The 27,625-nt window shown below is 36.8% G+C and overlaps 1 protein-coding gene across 2 annotated transcripts in view; it reads right to left on the reverse strand.

The window, feature by feature from the left end:
* The window catches only part of LOC149207352 (protein DEHYDRATION-INDUCED 19-like), a 111,596-nt gene that overhangs the window by 41,734 nt on the left and 42,237 nt on the right, over positions 1–27,625 (reverse strand). For both annotated transcript variants that reach the window (XM_089395690.1, XM_089395689.1), the window contains exons 3-4: positions 8,922–9,001; positions 8,362–8,634 (exon numbers count right to left, since the gene is read on the reverse strand). In XM_089395690.1, the coding sequence (XP_089251816.1) occupies positions 8,362–8,634; positions 8,922–9,001 (353 nt within the window). The remainder of the gene's footprint in view (positions 1–8,361; positions 8,635–8,921; positions 9,002–27,625) is intronic.

The raw sequence follows: 27,625 nt of genomic DNA on the forward strand, positions 1-27,625 counted from the left end.
AAGGACACTTGACATAAACCCTAGAAGCCTTCAATGGAGGCTTTGACCTAAAAACAATTGACCCAAGCATGAAACCCATGCTTTAATAAGTCAATTTATTTAATAATAGAATTTCTTTTTCTTTCTCTTGACAAATATATTACATCATGATTCAAATATAATTACGAAGACCAACACTAGCTACATTCTTCAACACTCACTCTTAACTAGGGAGGTATTCATAATTACCTATATTTATAGAGGTAATCTATCCGGGTGGGACTAAGATGGACTCAAGCTTTCAACTAGTCTAGGTATCATTAGGCTTACTCACTAACCATCAACCCAAGGATCTAGGTACGTATCCAAGGTCAAATCTCCAAGACCAACGCCACCCTCCCTCTCTGGGATCTAGACATCAACACATAGGCCAGCCAGATGTCCTCCCAAGCATCCGCCATTAGATGCTTCATCTCTCCCTAATAAACTAGACATATCCATTTGTCCAAGTATGCTTCCAAAGTGTTCAACCTTCTTATGGAGACATTTTACTTGTACAAATACAAACCCCAATCAATAATAAGCTTTCAAATACATATACAAGTAAACTCAAACCTTTGGGGTCCTCATTCATTCAGATGTTGCTTGTATCATCAAGTTATCCATATACAATATGTCGGAAGCTTTCTTCTTCTTTTATTTCTTCACTAGCACCAAATACATCCTCAACATTTCTCAAGTATTTTTCACGAACATTCACCTATAGTTCTTTTGCTTAATTCAACGTATCCACTGTCATAATGTGCCCTCCCTCTCAATTGGGGAGATATACCCTTTCTTCTATCCAGACTCCCTCTTAACTTAGGGAGATCAACAACTTCATAGTATCGGAGAAATTTCATTCTTTCTTATGTCATCAAGGTCATCTTGATCATCATCATTCATATAACTTCCTTTATCGAACATCTTCATCATCTTGAAGATTATATACCTGCAAAACTTTAATAGCAAGTACAACCAAATACAAACATACAAAAGCATGAAGCTAACTATACCAAAATCATGTTACTATAATGGAAGCATTTAGTCTTTAGATAAACACCTAAACCTAGTTAGGTTCCTAATCAACTAGATTCCATCATCACAACTTAAAGCAATTCAATCAAGATATTAATCATAGCACTAGGGTTTCACCAATTTTCAGAATTTACATGTCAAACTCTACCATGATTTAATGTAAACCCTAGATTCCATCTTTAAGACACAAAGCCTTAGATATCAACAATTAATAACAATCCTACCAAGTATCTAAGGTTTCAGCAAGGTTAAATTCTACTATGGTTTGTTGCAAACCCTAGATTTTATCATAAAACTAAATCATATTGAAAACAAGATCATCATATCCTAGAATATAAATCTCTACTAGGGCTTGTTACAAACCCTAGAATTTACAACCTAAAACATGAGCAACAACAATTAGGTTAGCATGCTCGTATATACATATCTAGGATCTCATAATCATGCCTTTGCATTTCATGATATTATCTACTAAGTAAACCCAATATACAAAACTTAATACATCAAAGTTAGGTACACAATGATTTTCACGTGGCTAGGGTTTCAATCAAACATACGAACATATACCTAGGGCCTCATTTATAGGATCTTACTTCAAGGATTTTGCTCAGAAACCTTAATTCACTAAACCCTAGGGTTTCAATACATAACTTAGATATTAATAGCAAACCCTATAGGACTAGGGTTTCATAATCAATATTGACACACCCTTAGGTTAAGGTTTTACAGTGAACCTTTTTAGGGTTCAACGAGAATGATAATATAATGTGGGTAGACTCAATCAATGATTAATCACCCTAACAAGAATCTTTGTGATTCAAAACCCTAGACATGACGATGTCGATAATGTAGAGAAAATTTTAAAAGAAGAATGATCATACCTTTTACATGAAGGGAACTTTATAATAATGTTTAAGACGTTCCTTAAGTTGTTCCTTACAAACCTTATAGGACATTAATTCTTGAAGGGCTTTCTTTGCAACTAAAAGTCTATCCTTTGAAATCTCCTCCATAACCTTAGAGTATTTAGCAAGCTTTCCTAACCAAGGAAAATACAAAGGTTATTAGCACATAATACAAACAAAATTTTGATGTGAGAAGGAAACCAAACATGAAAAGATGAAACAAAGAACAAAATACTTATCTTTTGGAAAAATGGTGGAGGCTCCCTCTTAGTCCAATCTTGAGGGAAACCTACAACTTATCAAAATAATTCAAAAATGTTCTAACGAGACATGTTAGACCTACAAACTCTAGAAATCAAAACATAAAGGAGAATAATTCAGAACTTTAAAAATAGAAGACTAAGAAGGATAAGAGAGAGGGAACTTAGTAGTATAAGTCCTTGACTTCTGATTCTTTAGTCTTGCTCTTCTTAGGTGGAGCTTCATCGGCAATATTCGCATGTTCTCTTTCTCTCTTCCCATTCCTTGGGTTCTCTAGACATTGATTTTTATAATGACCCATCTTATGACAATTGTAGCATTCAATCTTTGATAGGTCTACCTTCTTCTTTGGTCCTTTCAACTTCTTGAAAGATCCCTTCTTCTTGTGATGAGCAGAATAAGCATTTGAGATGTTCTCTTCTTCATCCTCCTTGTTGTTTACTAACGATATTTTGGCTTCTTCGTCATTGCATGCATTCCACATTTGTTCAAATGTTGGACTATCATTCCAACTGTTGATTCCTGATGCAAATGTATTCCAAGATTTCAGTAGACCTAGAAGAGCAGTAATTACGAGCTCCTTTTCTGGTACAATTTCATATATTGTTTGAAGTTCATCTCTGATTCTAGATATCCTTATAAAGAAGGATCCCACAATATCATCTTTCGTCATCTTGATAGTTCTTAATTCATTCTTGAGGCTTGTCTTTTGACCAATGTTCTTGATTGTGAATAATTTGGATAGAGCTTCATACATTTCTTGAGCGGAATCTATGTTGGATATGCATGGAATAAGGTTATCCTTTTCTCCATACACTATTAGGTTCATGGCCAAGATCTCGATTTCTCTGAAATTTGCTTTCTCTGCTTCATCTCTAGGCTTCTTGATTTTTCCTCGAACAATATCCAAAATTTTGTTTTTTTCGAGGATGAGATCTATCCTCTTTTTCCAGGCCCTGTAGTTGGAAGCTCCTTCTAGTTTGTTTTCTCCCTTCATTGAGTTAGACATAGTTCTTGTAGACAGTAGATTCTTTTTATATAGTCCTTTTCCTTGATGAGCTTCCTTCAATCTTTTTTTCTTAAAGAGATCTTCAAGCTGCCTTTTTCCTTCTTCTTCACCTTAGCTCTGATACCATGTTGGAAAATTGGGAAGGCAGAAAGATTCTCTTGTTGATAATTACTTGTGATTTCTTTGAGTTATTATTATCTTTCTTGTGTTCTTCTTTTGTCTTAATTCATCAAGCAATTACCAAAACCAAAACACAAAGATCAAGGACACCAGATGTAGGTGCACAGCAAGGGAAAAACCCCTATATAGGGCAAAATCCAGTCAAGAACTCTTCCTTCAGTAATTCAAATGAGATAGACCAAGACCCTAGACCAACAGGCCTTCCTCCACCAAGTCAGCCTTCCAATATGTTTTAGCTCACTTCAAAAGTCTCTTCTTGTCCAGTAGCTTCAAACCAGAAATTTTTAGCCCCAACTTCACCAACAACTTCAGAATTTCTGCCTTTCCAGCAACTGTAGAATTTCGACCCTTCCAGCAACTTCACAGCTTCACATGTGTGGGAAAAAGAGAGAGAATTTCGACTTCTTATGCTTGTGAGGGACCTCCTTCTCCTTCGCTATTCTTCTTCTTCTTCCTTGAAATTTGCACTTTTTTTGGCCCCAAAAGTTGCAAATCAAACTTGTTGTGAGTGAGTGACAAATGAGGTCGAGTTGTTGCCTTTATATAGTGATTCCGTTGCCCAGTACTTGACCAGTTTGAGGCTGACTTGTTGGAGGAGACCTAATTGACCTATTTTACAATAAAATAAATTTCTTCTTTGACAAATAAATCCCAAGAAGGGTTCTTTACAATATGACATGGGCAAGGACACTTTACATAAACCCTAGAAGCCTTCAATGGAGGCTTTGACCTAAAAACAATTACCCAAGCATGAAACCCATGCTTTAATAAGTCAATTTATTTAATAATAAAATTTCTTTTTCTTTTTCTTGACAAATATATTAAATCGTTACTCAAATATAATTATGAAGACCGACACTAGTTACATTCTTAAATAAATATATAGTTCTTTCCATAGACGAAAAGGTGTCTCTAATGGCTGAGCCGACTTGTCTTCTTGGAGGGCCGACTTGGTCTATTTAGTGACAAAAATATACCTTTTAAAAATTCAATTTTCTTTCTTTAACAAAATTCTTTTGACCCAAGCATGAAAAATATGATTGATAATAATTGTATAAATGACCAATATACATTACGAAGACCGATACTAGTTACAATTTTAAGAGGTCCAAAAAGGAAAGCTTCAACAATTCATACGATGACAGTGTGTTGAAGGGCAAACGAAGAAAACAGATGACAGATAAAAAATTCCTTCACCCTAAATTTAGAAATTTCTCCACATTATAAATAACTTCATTTATAATGTAACTGCAGGTAGTCATCAAGACTTCTTCCTTGCGATATAATGGTCTTCGTTTCCAGCAACTTAAGAATTTTGAACTCATATAGGATGCAGCACACGGCAAACACAACTATTTCAATATACCTATGGGAATGGTAAGAAGTGGAAGGAACACATTTGAAACATACAATGTTGTAATGTTCCTACTAGGAAAATTAAGAATGATATTAAGCAAAAATACACATGCAACACAGAAATATGTAAACAACAATTAAACACCCATAAATTGCACCAGAACAAAGCCAAACTGAGTCATTTTATTATCAATGGGAGAGCACAATGCATGGAATGTGTGCAAATGGGCTTGCCAAAGCAAGCTAGACAATCCCAGGTGAGAAAGACGTTTCCTGGATGTAAGGGAAAGACCTCTCCTCAATGTTCTCCACTGGCCCTGGAAATTCTACAACTGTTGGCTGGAAAAGACCCCTGTTTGAGCCCCCAAAAGTGCTCGGAAAATTCCGCCAAATTAATCTTGGACTCTCCACCACAAACCCAGAAAAACCCAGGGAAGGGTCTGGTCTAGTTCTGACACTCCAAAATCACCCTGAATTTCTATGGGTTCCTCCACTATTTGGAAAATTCGTCCTACAGGAAATCAGCATCTGCAACCCCTCCACAATGTTGAGAAAATCCTACCAACAAGCCTTCTTGCACCCCCTAGCAAACCAGCCCCAAAATCCCTCAGCCAAGATTTCCCCCACAAACAACTCCACCAAGCACTGCGCAGCCCAGAACACCTACTACGTAGGCCCCAGGAAGAATAATTTGACCTGGGAAATGAACACTCCCTCAACCCACAAATCCACCTGAAATCTGCGGCAATTTGTCCAAGGTTTGGGCCTACAAAAACCCAGAACTATCACCATCAGAATACCTCCCCACAAGAATACGCAGTCCCTCTTTCCTGCGCCTAGATTGCTCCAAAGTGTAGCTCGAACATCCTAAAATCTGCTCCAGAAAGCCTCCAAGGAATTATGGCAATGCTCCCTTAGGGTGGCACTCAAGGTCCACCGAAGAAAGAGCGAGATTTCCCCTTAGGAATCTCTGGTGTTAAACAACACTTTGTGACCCAGCTAAACAGCTTGAGCAACAATGGTGTAATAGTCAAATTAGCAAAAAAAGTTATAATGTTGCCTTCAGCCCTCTATTTATAATTGTTGCCACACCCCCCCTGTGGGTCCCTCATCCAAATATTTCGACCTCTTTCCCACAAAATCAATTTTCCTTCAAGGGGCCTTGAGGGGTGGCCCCCACTCACACCAACTCTAATGTTCACCCACATTTCCTAAGTTGGCATCCAAAAATGTGCTAGCTCTAAAATTGCAAAATTGTAGTTCTTTTCTAACAAAATTTATTGAGAAGGGACATTACAAGTGTTAAGTATGTGGAGACCAATTGCCTGGAAAGCACAGATATGAAGAGGATAAAACATCTTTGTGCTTCAATAAAGCTCATAGAAAATGGTGGTTTCCTTCAAAACTTAAGATAGACTTTCCAACTTACCCTTTTCGACATTTATGACTTACTATTGAATCCTATCCTACCTGTTTTGCCTTCATCTTTTGATATTAATGGATTCAAAAATAGGAAATGCCTTCAGGTATTATTCCAAGATTAGAGAAGATGTTCCTGATAATTTATAAGGATTACACCAATTAGCTAAACTCAATAGCATAGTTTTAAAAACTGGCCCAATTCGAATTGGAATTGGTCAAAACAGCCAGTTGGATAAGACCATGGGTTAAACTGGCCAACAACCCGGACCGGTGGACTGGTTTGTACCAAATGTACCATTTTGGTACGAGTCGGTCCAAACAGATCGGTCCCATCTTGAATCGGTAAACCACAAACAAAAAACCTAACTCCTAAACCCTAACAGTGTTAGCAATCAATGATAATGTAATTAAAAGTTCACATTTCCTTCATCTTTCCTTTTCATTCTTAATTTTTTCACATTAACATTAACTGTTTTGGGATGTTTGAGTGGTTCCAACCTTATCAGACTTCATATGGAGAGTAGAATTTCATATCCCACTCAAAATTCAACAAACTTAAGAGTTTTCAGGACTTCAGGTTTGTAGCATTGCAACATTTTCATTGAATTACAGCATGTATGAGGGTATGGGATTGGCATTTAATCAAGAGCACCAGGCCCTCTATGTACCTTGATGATGGTGGCATCGATTGTTGAACTCCTCTGATGTTAGTGGTATTGATTTTTGAACTCCTCTGCCAAGGCCTTAACAAAAATGCACCCTTCACTCAAACCAAAACCTGGTTAGACATATTAAGCTTTTCCTACCATATTATAAGGTTGATGAGATAAACCCTTCAGTCAAACCAAAATCATTGGTTAGGCGTGTTAAGCTTTTTCTACCATATTAAAATCCAAAGAGTCTGAAGACTCTGAGCCAGATCATGTTTATGTAGCTCCTGCTGATGATATCATTACTAGTAGTAGTGATGAGTTTGATGAGTGATCATGTTGATCAGTGATTTGTAGTAGGTCAGTGGGCCAATAACTTGTAGCATGGTTTTTAGACTTAGAGGCCATTCAGAGCCTCATTGATTAAGTATTTTGTCACTTATATGTACTGCACTCAGTGCCATTTTGATATATTCACCCTTACATGGTGGTATATAGATGAGCAAACTTTGCATATTTTGGGTTTGGAATCATGGTTTGTAGTCCTAAGAATAATTTTTCATTAAAAATTAATTATTTTGTGTATTTTTTTTATAAACTGATTCATTGAATCTGAGTCGATCTAAGTCTGAGTCAAAACTTGGTTTGATAGGTAGTGTCAAAGACCAGTTCCAAATTTTAAAACTATGCTCAGTAGTGACCTATTTGAGCTGAGCCTGGGCCATTTATGGAGGTCAGACTTACGAAAATCTTCAACTTCATCTTCCTTAGGTGTTATATTCAAAGTTCATCGTACAACAAGGATGTAACCATAAAGTAGGAATTCTAGTCAGAATGTCCCTAAACTTCACTAAAAATAGGCCAATATACTTTTAAAATATCTGCATGATCTTAAAATTACAGCGAGAAAATCACTTCACAGGCTGGTCTTAATGTTCTAGAGACATTATTGTATCAATAAGATGTAGAGAACAGAACTAGGATCCCTGTATAATAGAAGATAATCAGTATTACATAACAAGTGTACACAATACAACAGATAAGGCACTGACTGATAACAATTTACAAAAGATAGCATAAAGAATCGGTGTAGAGTTTACTGAGGAACCTCCCTCAAGAGCCTTCCAAGTACCAAATGAAAGCTAATGTAAAAATGAGGACATAAGTATTTACAACCTTTCGTCCTTACAACAATTTGGGCCACTTAATCATAAGATACAAGACATCACTCTAGTGAGTATATTGTTTGTCATTTAAACTCTTAACCCACCTCTTTGGGTATCATTGTACTGTATATGCGGATTCATAGCCAACCCACAGATAACATTCAAATTTCATATACAATACCTAATCCTATTCATTAATCTAGATTACAATGGATGATACAGAACATCAAGCTTAATCCTAAAATCAGAATACAGGTTAATAAAATTCATACTTTCCCTGTCATTGCATTAATAGACGAACAAATCACAGCAATTATGAACCAACTAAAATGCAAGAACCTATTTTTTGAACATACCTTGTTATGTTATTCAAATGAGGAGAATCTTTAGTTGAACGTGTTTCTGTAGATAAACTTGGCTGTGGATGCTCCTCGGTCTCAGGCTTTGGCAACATATAAACCAAAGAAGCTAATAGAGGATCTGAAGCTGCATTGGAGGAAGCACCACCTGAACGAGAGAAAGCTCCCCCAAGAAGAGAGTGCAGTTGTACCTCCCGCAGCTCTTTCCCCAGAAAAGACAATGTAGAATTAGATGGCATGCCCCCTTTACGAAATCGTCTTCTCCGCGGCATGTGCATTGTAATTAAGGGGCAAACAGAAGAACTCACTCAAATGCTACACTTGGCATTGACCACAATTCTAACAAGCAACAACGAACAGATCAAACTGTCTCTACCACATCCAAAGTATAAAATTATGCCTACATTAAAATTCTGCCTACATGAGAAAGTTCTGACACAACTTAATTATTTTGAAATTTGCATTTTATCCTTTAATGTTTCCAAAATCGAGAGTAAAAATACTAGTGATCCACTTCGTGAAAGAAAATAAATCCTTTGGACAATGGAAGAGAGGATATCTTGAACAAATGACCATGCTGAAGAGTAATATGCCCAACCATATCTCTCCCAACTTTGGCTGCACAGACAGGACATACCTGCGGAACGAATAAATAGTTGGTTAAGAGCTGTTATTAGCAATTGATCATTGAGAAATGCATCAAATAAGGTTGTTTTGTAAACCATAGGAAAGAAGACCAAAACATGAGCCCTTTTTTTGGCTCACCAATGATGAATAGCTATCATAATTATTGCGCATGTCGAATGCAAAACATGCTTATTATTGCAATACTCAGATTGTGAATTTGCTGGAGAACTGGATGTAAATTACCTCGAATTGTGAAATAACCATAACAGATTAATAAAATAAAAAAATACTCACGTTCAACAATCTGGTTCTAACATAATCACATTACTCGTCTATAATTTAACAATGCAAAAAGAAATGTATGCCTGGAAAGAACAGCAAGAATTAGCACTGTTACTTGAAATCAAACTTGTTTATTTTCTTGAATAAATTACACAGCTTGAAATCCGTGAAGCATTTGTTATCTAGAAAGAATTTTAAGGATTTGAACCAGAATGCTCAAAGAGTTAACTTTTTTGGCCCGGAAAAAGAAGTCTCTAAGGGCTTCTGAGAAAGAGATTCTTGGCAATTCATGGAAAAAAAAGCAAATTTGAATGTTTTTAAATGTAAATCAGGCTGTTTATTTATCATGTTTCCCTTTCTAACATCCAAAACTGATGATCCCTCTTTTCTCTGCAAGAAAACCTCTTAAACTCAATAACAAGCTAATTCTTTTCGTGTTTCCTAATTTAGCATCCAAAACCAATGATCTAAGATTTTGCAAATTAGGTTCCATATATTTCCTTTGCTACAGATTGATTGAACAACAAAGGGGCAAAAATCCATGTGAGGCACAAAACCTAGCACATTGGCACAGGCATTCCCTGTGAGAAACAACCTTGTTAACAAAATTATTGATCTTGTCAGCAGACATGAAGAATCAATGAAACTTCTTTGTAAAGAAGTAGAAGAGACCAAATTGAATTACACTGGGGAACAGGGGCACTATGCCAGTTAGTGCCCTAAGAAGAAGAAAGGGATGGATAAGCAGCAGCATAAGCAGATTGCAAAGAGTCCAGAAGCTTGGGATGGAGTGGATGAGTTGTACAATATTGAAACTGCTTTCTCTATGGTTTCAAACCTTTCCATGAATACATTAATACCACATCTGGTGTTAGTCTGTATATGGACAGTGCGGCATTGAGACATGACTTTCAACAAGATCTTTGGAAATTTTCAAAAACAAGTTAATGGCATACAAGTGGAGTTGGGTGAAAATGTCACATATCCAGTGACTGGAATAATCTCCATCTCTTCCAGGATGCTTTCGGGGGATGATCTTGAGTTGCATAGTGCTCTGTTTGTATCTAGTCTGATGAAGAACCTTATTCCTGTTTCAGCTGCTACAGATGAAGTGTCTACATGAGGTTGATGGTCAGTAATAATGCACTATCAAAGAATGCAGCAAAGAATGTGGTTGAGTTTTGGCCAAAGGAGTGCAAGGAGGCGCATTTTACAGGGTATTTGATGATACAATAAAGCATGATGCTCTCCTCCATAGCAATGACAAGTTGTGTGAGTGTGGCACAAGCACTTTGGTCACCTGCAACACAGATATGGTGGAGAGATCGCCAGATTTCAAGATTGAGAAGACTGAAGCGTGCAAGGGCTGTACACTCGGCAAGCATCCAATACTGCTTTTCGAGGCAGTGAGCATATAGATCAAGAAAGCTTTTAGATTTGATACTTTTAAGTCTATAGGAGCTTATGTCATCTTCATCATTAACAAGTAGTTTATTTTATGTTTCCTTTGTTGATGATTCCTCCCACAAACTGTAATGAACATAAAAAATATAAATGAACATAACCTAATAATTGATGATAACAATAATAATGTTAATTAAATAAATTAGGAGAACAACCCCTCACCTTCGTGACAAGTCAATGCATACAAGTATACCATCACAAGGCTCATTGTATCATCTCACTTATTCAATTATCAATTATATTAATATTTACATCCCATAAGCCCCAAAGGATAGCTCGGTTGGTCGAGTTTCTGTTGCTAAGTATCTTGCCTATCGGGAGGTCAAGGGGTCAAATCTCCTTGATGCCCTTGGGGTTAAGCCTTGCTAGTTTGGCCGACGGATAGATCCCTTTGGGTTGATCTACTTGGATTTTCCCATGGATGTAGCAGCCACTCAGTATCTGTGAACCACATTTAAAAAAATATTTAAATGTTGGATATTTATCCTTCTTATGTTGGTTATTTTCTCATAATTGAACAATTGTTTATTACTTTGGTATCAAAGCCAATGCTAGGTTACTTCGACTGCAATAAATCCACTGCAAAATCACTACCAGAATTCATAGGGACCGCTTCTACTGTGACAGATCTGTTGCACATTGCCACCAGAATTCATGGAGCCATGAGCTTACTCCATAAATGGTCACTTTTATGGAATTCCACAACGAAATGCTAATCTAACCGTCTGAACTACATGCCCTTTTTGAACAATAACGTACGAGTACAAGAGGACATTTGAAAATAAATTTCTCTACCAATATTGCAACAGGCCATTTATTTCCAAGGAAATTCTATGGAGATCACGAGGCTGTCTGAACAGTCATAACATGGGCATGAACAAGAATTTCCATCACTAGATCAGCTGCCCTATCTCATTAAAAAGGATGGACAATGTCAGCAACAACATAACACACACTTTTCAAAGCATTCCCATTAACCTGAAGACAAGGATGATCACTGCTTCTCAAATGAAGAAAGTGAAGATGAAGGTGACGATTTCAAGTCTAGGCCCCATTTGGAATGTGAATCCAGAGACTTTGGTATCAAATTTGAATCACAATCTGATGGGAAATCTAAAAAATAGGAAGAAGACAATGATTTCGACAACGGCATTGATGTAAATGTGAAAGATAAGGACAATGAAATCAATGAAGAAGGTGGTGATTCTGAGGGGGATGCTAATAAGGAAAACCAAAAAAAGGAAGCAAAGCCAAACCACTCATTGATTGTTGAAACTCTGAAATCTGAGGAGGAACCCTCAGACCGGTGCAAGATTTAGACAAAATCCCACCAAAAGATGAAGTAAATGCACACAAAAATAAAGAGAATCGATTTAAATTAATAATGAAAATCACTTCTCCATATCCTCAAAGCTCAATCATTGTAGAATCCCATCAAGGCATCACGTGCTTTTCTTGGGGTCTTGCATGTGTGCACCACCATCTGTAATGGATGCTTCAAGATATTATCACACGCCTATTAAGGATGTTCTGGTAGTTAGCAGACAAGATCCTGTGAAGGATTGGTTTATAAATGATGGTTTTATTCTATACCAATAGAAAAGCCAAGGCAACATTATTAACCTTCCATGGATGGTCCAACGCATAAATCACCCTACATGGATGTTAAGGGAGGCTCCCATAATTATTTAATGGAGCAAACTATGCTAGCTCGATCAAATGAGCACCATTGTTTCCAACCACCTTAAGAACAGATAAAACTGAAAATGATGTTGCAAAGGCTTACAGAAAATTCAACTCCAAAACCATAAATCCATTTATAGTCAGAAGGATAGAAACATTAGTGGATCGGAACCTTCAAATAAACAGTACTCCCATAAAAAACAAAATCAATGTTCTACAAAGACTTACAGAAAATTCCAATTCCAAAGCGCTGAATCCACTCATAGTCAAAAGGATAGAAGCATTAGTGGATCACAACCATCACATAAATTGTACTCTATTCAAGTATGTCAATGGAGGGACATGTTGGTAATTAGAGCATGAATAATATTACTTACAGAGAAATAATGACACAGAAAAATTAATCACTCACATAACACAAAATTTACGTGGCAAAACCCTAATGGTGTGTCCAGGAAACATCCACGGCATTGTAAAGTATGTTATTGATCAAGAAGAAAATCAGGCTTACAACCAACGTCAATATCCTGAGCTACATAGATTTATCTAAGGTAAAGGTAAAGTATTTTATTGATCAAGAAGAAAATCAGGCTTACAACCAACTTCAATCTCCTGAGCTACATAGATATATCTAAGTTGGCAACATTACATTTGTTGCACAAACTATGACATGTTTCGTAAACCAACATTGTTATACAAACCACCAAAAAACTTGCATAAAGTAAATTTTAGTTATTACAATGTTAGTTAATTGTTGTCACGAATTCTAACAATCTCCATCTTGACAACAATTTACCTAATACCTTGCCCAAGCCCTTTCATCACCTCATCTGTAAGCCAAGAGAAGCCAAAACCACCACAGCTTCTCTAACAACACCGGTTTTATAAACATGCCTGCACAAGTTTTTTGAGTGTGGACCTTTTTAAAATCTACTCCACCTCCACCAATAACCTGTCCCTTTTTAAAATCTACTCCACCTCCACAATAACCTGTCTTAGAAGATGGTACTTAATATCAACATGCTCAGTCTTACTATGATAAGCTGGATTGGTAGCCAAATGAATAGCACATTGACCATCACAAAATACAATCACACTCTCTTGCAATGTTCCAAACTCACCAAAAAGACCCTTCGACCAAATTGCCTCCTTGGATGCATGTGAAACAACGATATATTCTGCCTCAATAGTGGATAAAGCAACTATTCCTTGAATCTTTGCCATCCAACTAATAGATCCTCCTACAAGAGTAAAGACATAACCTAAGGTAGACCTCCTGTCCAAATCACCTACAAAATCTGAATCAACGTAACTGTAGACAAAATCACTACAACCATTAAAGGTAATGCAATAATCACTTGTGCCTCTAAGATACTAAGCTAGTAAGCACCCATTTCATTTCATTCCAATGCTCTCTTCCTGGATTTTCCATGTATCTACTAACAACACCTAATGCATGTGAAAAATTTGGTTTAGTACATACCATCACATGCATTAAACTTCCTACTACATTAGCATATGGTACACAAGACATATAATCCTTTTCACATTATTCATATCGAATTTCACAAATATTTTAGACATATTTCTGTTGTGAAAACCTGAGCTTACCATTTTTCTTGTCTCTATGTATTTCTATGGCCAAAATTTGTTTTGATGCTCCTAGATCCTTCATATCAAAGGTCCTAGCATACTAAGTCTTCAACCTATTGATCTCGTGCATAGTTTTGCTTGTAACAAGCATACCATCAACATATAACACCAAGATAATGAATATATCACTCAAGCTTTTGAAGTAAACACAATGGTCATACTCACTTCTAGTACTATTTCCTACTAGACTACTTCAAGCCATACAAAGACTTCTTGAGCTTGCAAACTAACCTCATTTTGCGATGTTCACCAAATCCTTCTGATGGTTCCATGTATATCTCTTTATCCAAATCTCCATGTAAAAAAATTATTTTAACATCTAATTGTTATAACTCTAAATTGTTGATTTTTCAAATGCAATAGATACAAGCACTAATTTCTGAAAACTGATAATTACTTCCAATGATGTAGATATTATTTTAGCACTTTCAATTTATCATTAAGTAATTACACTTCAAAAATTCAACCATAAAAGCAATATGACGGTAGAGATCACAATTGTTAAGTTTAGGTATGTTCTATGCTAGAGCAATTTAATTCAATTTTCACAGCTCAAAATTTTTTCCAGATTAGCAAATCACATCAGCATTAAAGTAAACTACAGATAGAACATAAATATAAATAGCAGAAGACAAGTCAAGACAAGAGGACACAAGATGTGGCACTAGCCAGGGACAAACCCCAATGTGGGGATACCCTTGATCAATTTTCTTATATGTTCTTCAATAGTTCAGCAGAGAGAGAGAGAGAAAGAGATAGTACATTTACAACAAAAGTCAACATTTCGACTTTCAAGATAAGAGAATAGATCATCTCTACATGAGATCAGTTGAAGACATGCTGCTTCAACTGATTCTCCAAGGTGACTCCTTCACCTATCATTGTGCTACATCTCGTCCATATGCTGCACCTCACCGTGCAGCACCATGCTGCACTCATCATCACAGTGCTGGACCTAATGACCATGCTAGGCACTTCATGCTGCTGCTCCTGTCACTGTGCTGCTCTCATCACGGATTTGCACTCAAAGCTGCACTCTGCACTCAATGACTACTATGTTGCACTTCACTGTTGTCTCTAATACCATGCTGCATCTAACCAAGCTGTCTAACATGCTGACCACACAAGCAGTCACATCAACCTTCATTCCTTATCCTTGTGCAACCCTTAACACAATATGCTGCTGGCTATGGCCTGCAGCCTAGCCCAGCAGCAAGCAAGGTTATCATACAGTACCCAGCTATTACCCTTGAAGAACAATGTCTACCAATCAGCCTTATTGCAGCACAGTATGCCCAGAACAGATCTCAAATGTGTCACGCAGTCACCTACAGCAATGTGACTTTAGTGCTGATGAAATACTTCCTTTTGTTGCGGCACAAGACCACTTCTTCTTTTTGTATGCCGTTGATTAGGGCCTCTTCTATTGCGGCTAATAGAGCTGCATATAATACCTTTTTCATGATGGCAAATAGGAGCTAGATGAGTGCTGCCAATTACGTCTCTAGATTGACAGCGTAATACATCTCCCTTTCAAATCTCCTCACTGCTGCTAGGGGTTCATGACCTTCCACTAGACAGCATATAGAGCTCTTCTCAATATAGTGGCTAGAGTCTCCATTATGACAGCGGCTTAGGATCTTTAAGGACAGCGGTTTAGGAGCTACTCAGACATCAGATCAAGGTTCTCTTTTGCTGCATTTTGAGGGTTACTTGTAACAGCAAATCATGACCTGCAGCTAGGGTATTTAGGACAGCGTATGAGAGCTTATCCTTCAATTGTGTGTAGACTTATTTTTACTGCGGCTAGGGCTCCCTCTAGTACTCCTTAAATCTGCGTTGAAGCTCCTTAGACTAGAGAGCCTTTTATTGACAGCATTGAGGGCTTTTACTTTACTTCCTTCCTTGACTGTGGCTAGGGCATGTATACCTGCAGCTAGGGCTCCTCCAAGACTCCTCCTTTAGGGCTGCGTAGAAGGCATCTTGACTAGCTGTGTAGAACCCTTTCTTCACTGCGTTAAAATCTCCTCCATGATAGCGTTAGGATCTAGGGCATCCTCTAGGGCAGCGTATCCTTTTTAGATTTCTCCTCCCACCAAAACCCAAAGACAAGTGGAGAGGAAGAGAACACCAAGAGGATGTGTGTCCAAATGACTTTCAAGGCACTTCTATTTATACTAAAACGTTGAGCACAAGAGGGGTTTATTTGGTTGCTCGCTGACCTTGACGAATTGTCCCATAACACAAATAAATTCATATCTCCATGAATACTTATCAAAATCTGATGATCTTTAGATCAATCCTACACCTCTCGATGAGAGGGATCCAAGAAAAATATCAGCTGCCATTAATAAGATGACCCACATGGATTTTGGCCCTAGTTGCTAATTTTAACAACAATGCACAAAGATAACACAAAATTTAATCTACGAAAACCCACTTTGGGGAAAAACACAACAACCTTTTCCTTAGAGAAATTCTTTAGTTCAACAAGAAATACACTTAATTCTTCTAGTCAAATACAAAGGCCAAACTGACCAACAATACAACTCTGGTCAAACCTGGCAAAATTGCCCTCTTGTCAAGTCTCCAATCTGTCCAAAAAACTTGGCCCTGCCTGATCTGCGTAGGCTGAAATTTGGCCTTCTTCTATGCCCGGAAACTGCCCAAAAACTTTGCCCTTCTGCCCAAAAAACTACACGTGCGCAGTTGTAGAAGGGTGTTTCACACGTGCGAGATAGAGAGAGAGAAAGCTAAAGATGTCTTTGTCCTTCTTCGTCCTTCTTCTCCATCTTCTCCTTCACTTGAATGCCCAAAAGATATATTTTCTTGTGTGATTTGAATTCCTTCCTTGTGGAGGAGGACGAGTGGAGTATATATAGAGCAAGGTTGCTCGAAACGGGGAAATGGGTACGAGTTTCCGAAACGGGAAGCGATACGAAACGCAACCTCCCCAAATTTTGGAAATGGGGAAACGCGAATATATATATATATATTAGGACATTTAAGAAATATGTGCAATCATAAAGCATATATGATACATTCTAATTTATTACATTATGATAAAACTGTCAATTGTCAATGCATAAACTATAAGTATCTAAATTTGCATCACATTTACTCATGAATAATCACATAATGAAAATAGAAATATCCAAAATCAGCCACGAGAAATTTCTAATTTCTTGTCTCGTGCTTGATTGGGAGTCTCCTCCTACATAGTTGAACGACCTTAATGCTCTTGATTAAATACAAGTTTCATACCCTAGTACCCTACATTCTCTCGATTATTGGGAGTCTCCCCTGCATAGAGGGCTTGGTTCTCTTGATTAAATACAAGTTCCATACCCTAGTACATGATAAAATCCAATGGAAACATTGCAATCCCCCCAATCCTGAAATCCTGAAAAACAGATAAGTTTGCTGGATTTTGAGTGAGATCTAAAATTCTACTTTCTCCATATGAAATCCAATGAGGGCGAAACCACTCTCAAACATCCTGAGTCATTTCATGGTAATGTTAAAAATTTAAGTAAAAGGATGAAAATGAAAAATAAAGGAGAATATCACTTTTACTTTAAGAATTTAACATTACCATGAACTGCATATCAACACTAGGGCAAAAGTTCACTTTTATAACTTTAGACAGGCATCTGGAAGCAACTAGAAGTCACTAGGCTAACGTAAGAATAGATTAGAAAACAAATAAAATAAAAAATAAATAAATAAAAACAAGTAAATGCTGAAACGTGGGTCGTACGGCCCTGAAACGCGTTTCAGGCCGTACTGGCCACGTTTCAGTTTCGTGAAACGTGGCAGTACGGCCTGAAACGCGTTTCAGGGCCGTACCAAACGCGTTTCAGCGTTTCGTACCCGTTTCCGTACAGAAACGCCCTTCTGCCCAACGTTTCCTGAAACATAGATATAGAGTTATAGATGGTCGAATGGGTGCCACTTCAACTAGGGCCAACTTGACAACTTTGAAGCCAAAAATTCAAAATTCAAAATTTTCTCTTTTGCAACCAACATGAAGATCATATTTTTATATTAATCATTAGAGATTTTCAAGGGCTAAAATATTAAGCATGAAGACGGATCATAGCTACAACATTCAACACTCCCTCTTAGCTAGGGAGGTATTCATAATGACTATCCATATGTTCTCTTGTTGACAAATCTCTTTAAGAATAGCTTAAAACAACTCTTCATCAATATTAGCATCATTTGATTACCATTATCATGTCAACAACTCTGACCCATGGTAAATCAACAACATCAACTAGTTACCATAATTTTGGTCAACACCTCTAACCCATGGTACATCATTAGCATCAACTAGTCGCCATAATTTTGGTCGGCGCCTCTAACTCGTGGTTTACAAACTAGTCCTAGTTTACCATCACCCTAGTCAATCTCTTTGACCCATGGTGAAACCCTAGGGACACACTCAATCCATTTGAGTAATCCTTGTCCCAAATCCAAAGGCCTCACTCTACATGAGTAATTTTAGGCCATGATGCTAAATGTGCTCACTCAACCTATCTAGAGAGTAATCCTGAGCTTGATGTTGAAAGGCACCCACTCAACTCTATGGTTGAGTAATTTTGGGCCTCTATGACCATTCTTCCTAATCTTGGTCAACATACTTGACCCAAGAAGAATGATTGTCCTCTGTCGAACCATTCTCCCTAATCCTAGTCAACATACTTGACCCAGGGAGAATGATTGTCCTTGATGCTATCACATCAACACTCCCTCTCACTAAGGGAGGCATTCTCAATAAGTCCAAGCTTGTCCCTGAAATATACAAACTTTGCTATGGACAAAGGCTTTGTGAGGATGTCAGCTATCTGCTCATCTGTAAAGATGCCCTACAGCCTCACTAATCCCTTCTCCACCATGTCACTTATATAGTGGTACTTGATCTCAATGTGCTTCGACTTGTCATGGAAAATTGGATTATCTAAAAGCTTCACACAACTTTGATTGTCACAATATATCACGATCGCTTCGCACCTGATCAAATAGTCCTCAAAGTAGCTTCCAAAGCCACACTGCTTCACAACTCGCTAAATTGGCTGCAATATACTTGGTCTTGACAGTGAGTGCAACAGATGTTTTCTTCTTGCTCATTCAAGCAATCATAGCAGAGCCCAAGCTTAAGCAACCTCTGGATGTACTCTTTTTGTCTCTTGCACTCCCTGCCCAATCAGAATTTGTATATCCATGCAGTTGTATATCATTGTTTGAGACATCTCAAGCAATAATTAACTGTACCGTGTAGATATCTCAATACATGCTTTGCTGCAATCCAACGATCATGTTTTGGTTCCACCTAGAACTGGCTCAAAGTGTTCATTGCAAAGCAAATATCTAGCCTGGTATTAACCAAATACATCAAAGAACCAATCAACATCTGGTACATGGATGGATCTACCAAATCTGACTCAGAGTCTCTCAACTTCCTCAGATTAGTCACTATAGGAGTTGTCATAGATTTAGAGTCTATCATTCCAAACTTCTAGAGGATCTTGATAATATATTGTCCTTGACCAAGGAAGATTTCGCCCGGGTTCTGCCATACTTCTAGTCCCAAATAGTAGTGCATCAAGCCAAGATCCTTCATATCAAATTCAGAGGCCAACTCCCTCTTACATTGAATTATGAGATGCTCTACACCTATCAGAAAAAAGTCATCTACATATAACAATAAAATCACAGGTTCGATTTCTCAACCTTGATATATAGGTTTGGATCAACATCACTTTTGGAGAAACCAAGTCTTGTCAAGTAACTACCAATTAAAAAATACCAAGCACTCGGTGCCTGCTTTAGTCTATACAAGGCTTTGTTTAATCTACAAGACTTCTTCCCATGAACCTCAAAACCTTGAAGTTGTTCTATGCACACTTCTTCCTCAATCACACCATTGAGGAAAGCAGTCTTTACATCCATCTAATGTAAATTCCAACCCATAGAAGAAGCAATAAAAATAATAGATCTAATAGTAGTGTACCTGGCAACTGAGGCAAATGTCTCATTGTAATCCTCTCTTTTTGGGAGAATCCTCTAGCTACAAATCTTCCCTTGTACTTGTCAATATTGCCATCCCCTGCATGCTTAATCTTGTATAATCATTTGGAGGTCACCACTGACTTCCCTTCAAGTCTTGGCACAATCTCTCATACATCATTCTTCATAATAGATTCATATTCTTCCATCATAGCATCCTTCCAAACTTGTTGGCTAGTTGTCTCCTCATAGTTGGAGGGTTCAAAATCAATGAGATTAGTCATCAGTGTTGCATATCTAGAATACTTCTTGGGTCTCTTGCTTTCCCAAAAGGTGCCATGTGGAGTTGCATGTCCTTCTATTTCTTGTAAGGTAGATTTAAGCCAAGCTAGCCTCTTCTTGATCTCAGGAACAACAACTGGATCCATTGGTTCACTACGCCCTTCTGGCTCTTCTTGATGATCTATGAGATGTTCTATAGAATTGGAAAGCCCTGAGCCCTCTTCCTTAGGAGCTTCATGTTCTTCATCATCATCAAAGTCCATGGGAGCTTCTTTGGACTTCCAATAGGCAACATTCTCATCAAATGTAACGTCCCTGCTGACTTCAACCTGTCATTGTCCTGGAACATAGATTCTATAGACCTTTGATGACTTGTTGTATCCAAAAAATATTTCTTTCTTCCTGAAGGCTCTAGTTTCTTCCTCTTATCCTTAGGTACATGTATGTAAACTGAGGAACCAAAGATTCTCAAATGTCCAACCTTTGGCTTTTGTCCAGTGAATGCTTCTTCAGGAGTCATATCTTTCAAGATTCAATGAGGACTTCTATTTTGAATATAGACTATTGTCATGGATGCTTCTCCCCATAAGAACATGGGAAAGTCTTGATCATGCATCATTGCCTTGACAGATTCTTCAATGGACTTGTTCCTTCTTTCAGTGACTCCATTTTGTTGAGGATTGTAAGGGGCCATCAACTCGCTCTTAATCTCAGCTTCTTTACAGAAGTCAATGAGTTCCTTGGAAGTGTATTCTCCTCCATTATCTGATCTCAGAATTTTGATTTTCTTTCTTGTCAAGTTCTCTACTTCAGCCTTGAATTCTTGAAGTTCGTTGAAGACTTCATCCTTGGTAGCATGTGACTATTCCTTTCTCGTTCTATTCTATCCTTCAAGACATTGGTTTCTATAATGCCCAAATTTGTTACAACGATAAAATTAAATCTTCGACATATCTTTCTTCCCTTCAGGAGCGGGTCTTATACCTGCATTTATTCTTTGGAAGCCAAACTTCTTTCTTCCTCCAGCCTTCTTGAAATGTGTTGGAAATGCTTGAGAGTCACCTTCTTCAAATCTATGAATCTTTCCTTTTGATATAAGTATAGAATCTTCTTGAGTAAATGAGGTCCATAGTTCTTCAAAACTTGGAATCTTTTCTTTTCCAATAATACTAGATGCAAATGAGTCCCTTGAGTCAGGCAAACCATTAAGTGTTGTAGTCACAAGTTCCTTATAAGAAATAATTTCATCAATTGCTTGAAGTTGATCTCTTAGTTGAGAGATCATCATGAAATATGAGGCCACAATATCATTTCTTGTCATTTTAACATCACGAAGCTCATTCTTCAAACTCATTGCTTGACCAATGTTGTTGATGGTATATAATCCAACCAAGGCATCATACATCTTCTTTGAAGTGTCAAGATTTGAGACATATGGAATTAAATGATCTCTGATAGACTCCACAATAATACTCATGGTTGTGATGCCATCCTTCTTGTATTTTGCTTTCCCTTCATTATCTGTAGGTCCAGTAACCACACCCTTCACAAAATCCAAAACATCATTCTTTGCAAGAATGAGACCAATCCTTCTCTTTCAGGCCCCGGAATGTGTAGCTCCTTCCAAGTTGTTCTCCATCTTTATAGAGGAACCCATGATCATAGATAAACAATCAAATTACAGATGTAGGTCTCTTCAAGAGCGATCTCAATGTCCTTTCCTTCACCAAAGCTTTATACCATGTTGATTTTTCAAGTGCAATAGGTACAAGCATTTAATTTCTGAAAATTGATAATTACTTCTAATGATGTAGATATTATTTTTAGCACTTCCAATTTATCATTAAGTAATCACCCTTCAGAAATTCAACCATAAAAGTAATAGGACAGTAGAGATCACAATGCACAAAGATAACACAAGATTTACCCTGGGAAAACCCACTTTGTGGAGAAACCCAACAACCTTTTCCTTAGAAAAATTCTTCAATTCAACAAGAGATACACCTAATTCTTCTAGTCAAATACAAAGATCAAACTGACCAGCAATACAACTCTAGTCAAACTTGATCAAACTTCCCTCTTATCAAGTCTTCAATCTTCCCAACAAACTCGGCGCTGCCTAATTTGCCTAGACCAAAATTTGGCCTTCTTCTATGCCCAAAAACTCGGCCATGTTGCCTAGATACTGCCTAGAAAACCACACGTGCGAAGCTGCAGAAGGAGGGTTTCACACATGCAAGATAGAGAGAAAGCTAGTGATGTCTTTATCCTTCTTCGTCCTTTTTCATCCTTCTTCTCCTTCTCCTTCACTTGAATGCCCAGAAGATATATTTTCTTGTGTGATATGAATTTTTGCCTTGTGGAGGAGGACGAGTGGAGAATATATAGAGTTTTGGACAGTCAAATGGGTGCCACTTCAACTAGGGCCAACTTGACAACTTTGGGGCCAAAAATTCAAAATTTAAAACTCAAAATTATATCTTTCGAAACCGACATGAAGAACATGTCTTTATATTAATCATTACATATATTTCAAGGGCTAAAATATTAATTATGAAGACAAACCATAGCTACAAAATTCAACATAAATCAAGTAAAGCAACTAGTGCCAATACACTTAACAACTCGTAAAAAAATTTCATGGAAATCTATACCTTCCATCTAAGAGTAGCCCTTTGCAACCAGGTCTAACTTCAACTTCACCTCAATGCCTTTCTTCAATTTGCAAACCCACTTAGACCCAACAACTTTTTTATTTTTAAGAAGTTCTACTAGTTCCCAAGTTTTATTTTTCTCCAAGGCATCCATTTCTTCTTTCATTGTCGCATTCCATTTAGCATTATTGATATCATCTATTGCTCCCTGATAACAAGAAAATTCTCCATCGTCGGTGATCAAAGCAATAGATGAAACAAAATTAGTAAACTTTTTAGGAGGATTTATGTCCCATGTAGATTTTCTTGACATTGGTTGTGGAACTTCCACATTTTCCTTAATATCTTCAACATCCACAAATTCTTTATCCTCAAAAACTTCTTCCTACTTCCTAGTTTTTGTAGATTCTTCAGTGTCCAACTAAATTTGTTGATTTAGTGGCACTTATTCATGTTTCAAATCAACTTTTACAATAGTTGATTTAATGAGGGGGGATTCATCAAATATTACATCTCTACTAATGATGATTTTGTAGGAAGTAGAGTCCCACAACCTGTTGAGAAATCATAATGCATGTACATTAGAGTTGATTTCTCTTTCATCATAATTACTTGTGAGTATTTGTTGGCTTTTTATTATTAAGTTATGTTCTTCTTCATCAAACAATTATCAAGATGTACATGAACATCAAAAAGAGACAAAAGAACACAAGAAATTAGGTTATCCAAGCTAAGGCCAAAACCCCACATGGGGGAAAACCCAGAAAATTCCTCTTCTTATAGAATCAGATCAAAGTGAGATACCCAAGACCCAAGACAAAGACTGCCACATAGACCCAAGTCAACCCTCCTTCAATACTTTTTCATCAAATCAAAGTCAATGTTGGTCAAACATCTAAATTTTGGCCAATCCCTATAATTTTAGTCTTTTTGAAATCTCAACCCTGAAATTTTGGGCCTATAATACCACAGAAGCTGCCTCAGAAACTCGCATCTTTTCAAATCCTCTACCACAAAAAAACTCTCATCTTTTCCAAATCTTATTCAACAGAGAAACTTTCACCTTTTCAAATCTATAAGCCTTCGAACATGCCACAGAAACTCAACGAATTGATTGCCAAAATGAAGGAGAACATGTGCCAATATATAGTTGTTTCTTATGTGAAGGGTCATGTCCTTTGGGCAAGCCGACTTGTCCATCTAGAGGGCCGACTTGGTCTTGTGGAGGAAAAATTGACCGCAAGAAGTCCAAATGGGACTTTGACTCATAATAAATATTCTTTTTGACTCAATAAACCCTATGAGCATGAAGAACATGGTTTGACTAGAGAAAATAATAATAATATAAAATTTATTTTTCTTCTTTATGTTTTTACATAAAAATACAAATTGATACAAGTACAATGATAATTATGAAGACCGAACCTAGTTACACTTTTCAACACAACCTACATCCCTTAGCTACATCATCATAACCAACAAAGACATATTTCAATCTAAGGTCTAGCTTAAAAAGTTGATTTTTAGGAGAAAGGCATAAGCTTCACAACCAAAAAAAAAAAAATTGAATAATCACAAGATTGCATGACCATAGCTCTCCAGCAATTTTATGATCCATTGCAATTGATAATGAACAATTTACAAGATAACGAGCAATAGTAATGCCTCTACCAACAACTATTGTTGCAAATTGGCATTGCTTAGCACGCCCCTTGCTCTTCCTAGAAGAATCATGTTCATGTGTTCTACATGCCATTTTGCTAAGGGGTATATATAGTGGTTTTGTCTCTATCAAACCCAGCTTCTTTGCTATATTTTTCAAATTCTAAAGATGTGAACTCAGCTTCATTATCCATTCTTAAACATTTGATTGCCTTGCTAGTTCTCTTTTCAATCATAACTCTAAATTGTTTAAATGTCTTAAACACGTCAACTTTTCTTTTCAAGACATAGACCCACAATTTTCTAGAGAATTATCTATACATATTACAAAATTTGGAGATCCTCCAAAAGAAATTGTTGGAGATGGGCCTCAAACATTTGAATGAATATAATTAGGAATACCTTTATTAATATGATTGCATGCTTTAAGCTTCTATCTACACCACTTTCCAAAAATACAATGTTTGCAAAAATTTAAATTCAAAGATTTTAAATTTGGAAGTAATTTGCGGTTTATCAATATTTGTAGCCCTTTCTCATTCATATGACCCAGTCACTGATGCCATAAAGAAATGAATTCAATTGCTTCCTCGATACCATCATTCCTTCATTGATTTCACCACTCGCTTCCAACTTGTAAAAGTTTCCTATCTTTTTGTAGCATTCACAATCACCAAAGTGCCCTTTGACACCTTCAGTGCTCCACCTTGACTTGTAAATTTGTAACCTCCAAAATCCAAAGCACTCAAAGAAATTAAATTCTTCTATAGTTCAAATGCATGTTTAACCTTTGTCAATGTCCTTATAATAGCATCAAACATTTTAATTTTGATGCTTCCAACCCCAACAATCTTACAAGAACCATTATTTCCCATAAGAATAATACCACCATCAACAGCTTGATAAGAAGAAAGTGAACTTCTATGTGGGAACATGTGATGAGAAGCACCAAAATCTAACAACCATTCTTCTTAGTATTGAGGAACATTACGAATAGATAAAACTTCATCAATCATACCTAGACCTAATTCAGCAAAATTTGTTTCCCCTTCGAAGTCTTCTTGGATTCTTGCCTCTTCCAACAATCTTTATTGAGATTCCTAACTTATTACAGTACCAGCATTTGAGTTTACTCTTCTTGCATTTTGAATTTGATCTAGATGTACCTCTCAATTTCTCACCTTTTACTTTGGATTCAGCCCCTACTTTCTTTTGTGAACGATCATTCCCCTTCACCTTTGTCGAATACACTCTATGGCATGAATAGACCTCAATCCTCCCTCAAACCAATGTTCTTAAAACACTTGTTGGTAATTAGAACCTATATAATATTACTTACGACTCACGAGCCATAATGACACAACAAAATGAATCACTTGCACAACATGAAATTTACGTGGTAAAACCATGACAGTGTGTCAAGGAAACATCCATAGGGCAAGGTAAGGTATCTATTGATCAATAAGAAAATCAAGCTTACAACAAATTCAATCTCTCAAGCTACACAGAGATATCTAAGTCAACACCATTACATTCGTTACACAAACTACCACTCGTTGTGTAAACCAACACAATTATACAAACTACCAAAAAATTTGGTTATTATAATATCAGTTAATTGTTGTCACAAATTCTAACAGAACATTGAGTATGCCAATGGAGGACCTAGAGAAATCTATCAAAGAGTGCAAGAGAATCAATAAAGGGGATCAAATGAAATTGCTTTATGTGCTTAACTACTCAAGAGGAAACATCACAAACCTCGATGTGGAGCCTACCAATATTTTGATAAAGAAGGTTGGATTAATGTTTAAGCTTGCAAACTTAGATGACAACATGTTCACCAATGATTCTAGACCTATGAATAATTATGATGTAACCATTAGCAACCCCAAACACAAGAACCTCGAGCATTTTGACGAAGCATTTCTTGACCTAAAGAATCCATCTAATATAATGGAAACAAACATTTGGAGTTTGGGGGGGATGTGTGGTGGAGAATTATGGGAGCTCTGACTACTTTTGTCCCAATTCAAGAAGTAACATAGTCATAAGCATACTTTTGTCAAGCCCGAGTGACTGTGAAGCATCTCAACTTCATGAAGCTTTATTTGCCAAGATATCCCTTGCTTCGACCAACTTCCCACAATTTCTTCATCACTCCTCCATCTTCAAATCTAAGGACTCTTTAATGCTTATCCCTCACCTTTTTGCTATCATGATCATTCATGAAATTTGTCTTAGTCCCATTCCCTATCTCGATCCTCAATGTCATTTAGTGGTTATAGGGTAATTCTACGTGCTCTTTTGGTTCTTGCATTTCAATGGGTGAATGATACAAAATCATTAAAAGTAATTCTTTATTAACACTTCTGGGACAATGTGTTTTGAAGAAATAGAAGATGTAATGGATATAAATCATATCATTAAAAAAATAAACGAATATATAAATATAATAATAATAAATAACAATAACACTATATTGAGTATAATGTAAATTCGCCTAAATAGTTAAAAGGCGTGACTCTTCACAGAGATACCCCCTTAGGGCATATTTACACTCAGGGCTATCCTCAATATAATCATCTTATCCTATCAATCAATTATTCAAAATATTATATTATATATCTTATAGACACCATCGTTTCTATTGCATATAAGCACTTTTATGCATATTACATGATGTAATAAATATAAAATATATAAATAGACCTTACATAATGATTTTAATAATGATGATAATGGTGTTAATTAAATATAATGATGATAATGATGTTAATTAAATAAACTAAGGGACACAACCTTTCACCTTCATAACCAGTTGATGCATATAAGTATAATACAAATATACGTCAAAAGGGTCATTGCATCATCTCACTTATGTGTGTGTGTTCTTTTATGTTATCCTTATTATGTTTGGATATTTGATTGTATGTAAACTA

This window comes from Pinus tabuliformis, chromosome 1_2 (assembly GCF_031772625.1).
Source record: "Pinus tabuliformis cultivar Carrire ecotype Pingquan chromosome 1_2, CPIR1, whole genome shotgun sequence".
NCBI lineage: Eukaryota > Viridiplantae > Streptophyta > Pinopsida > Pinales > Pinaceae > Pinus > Pinus tabuliformis.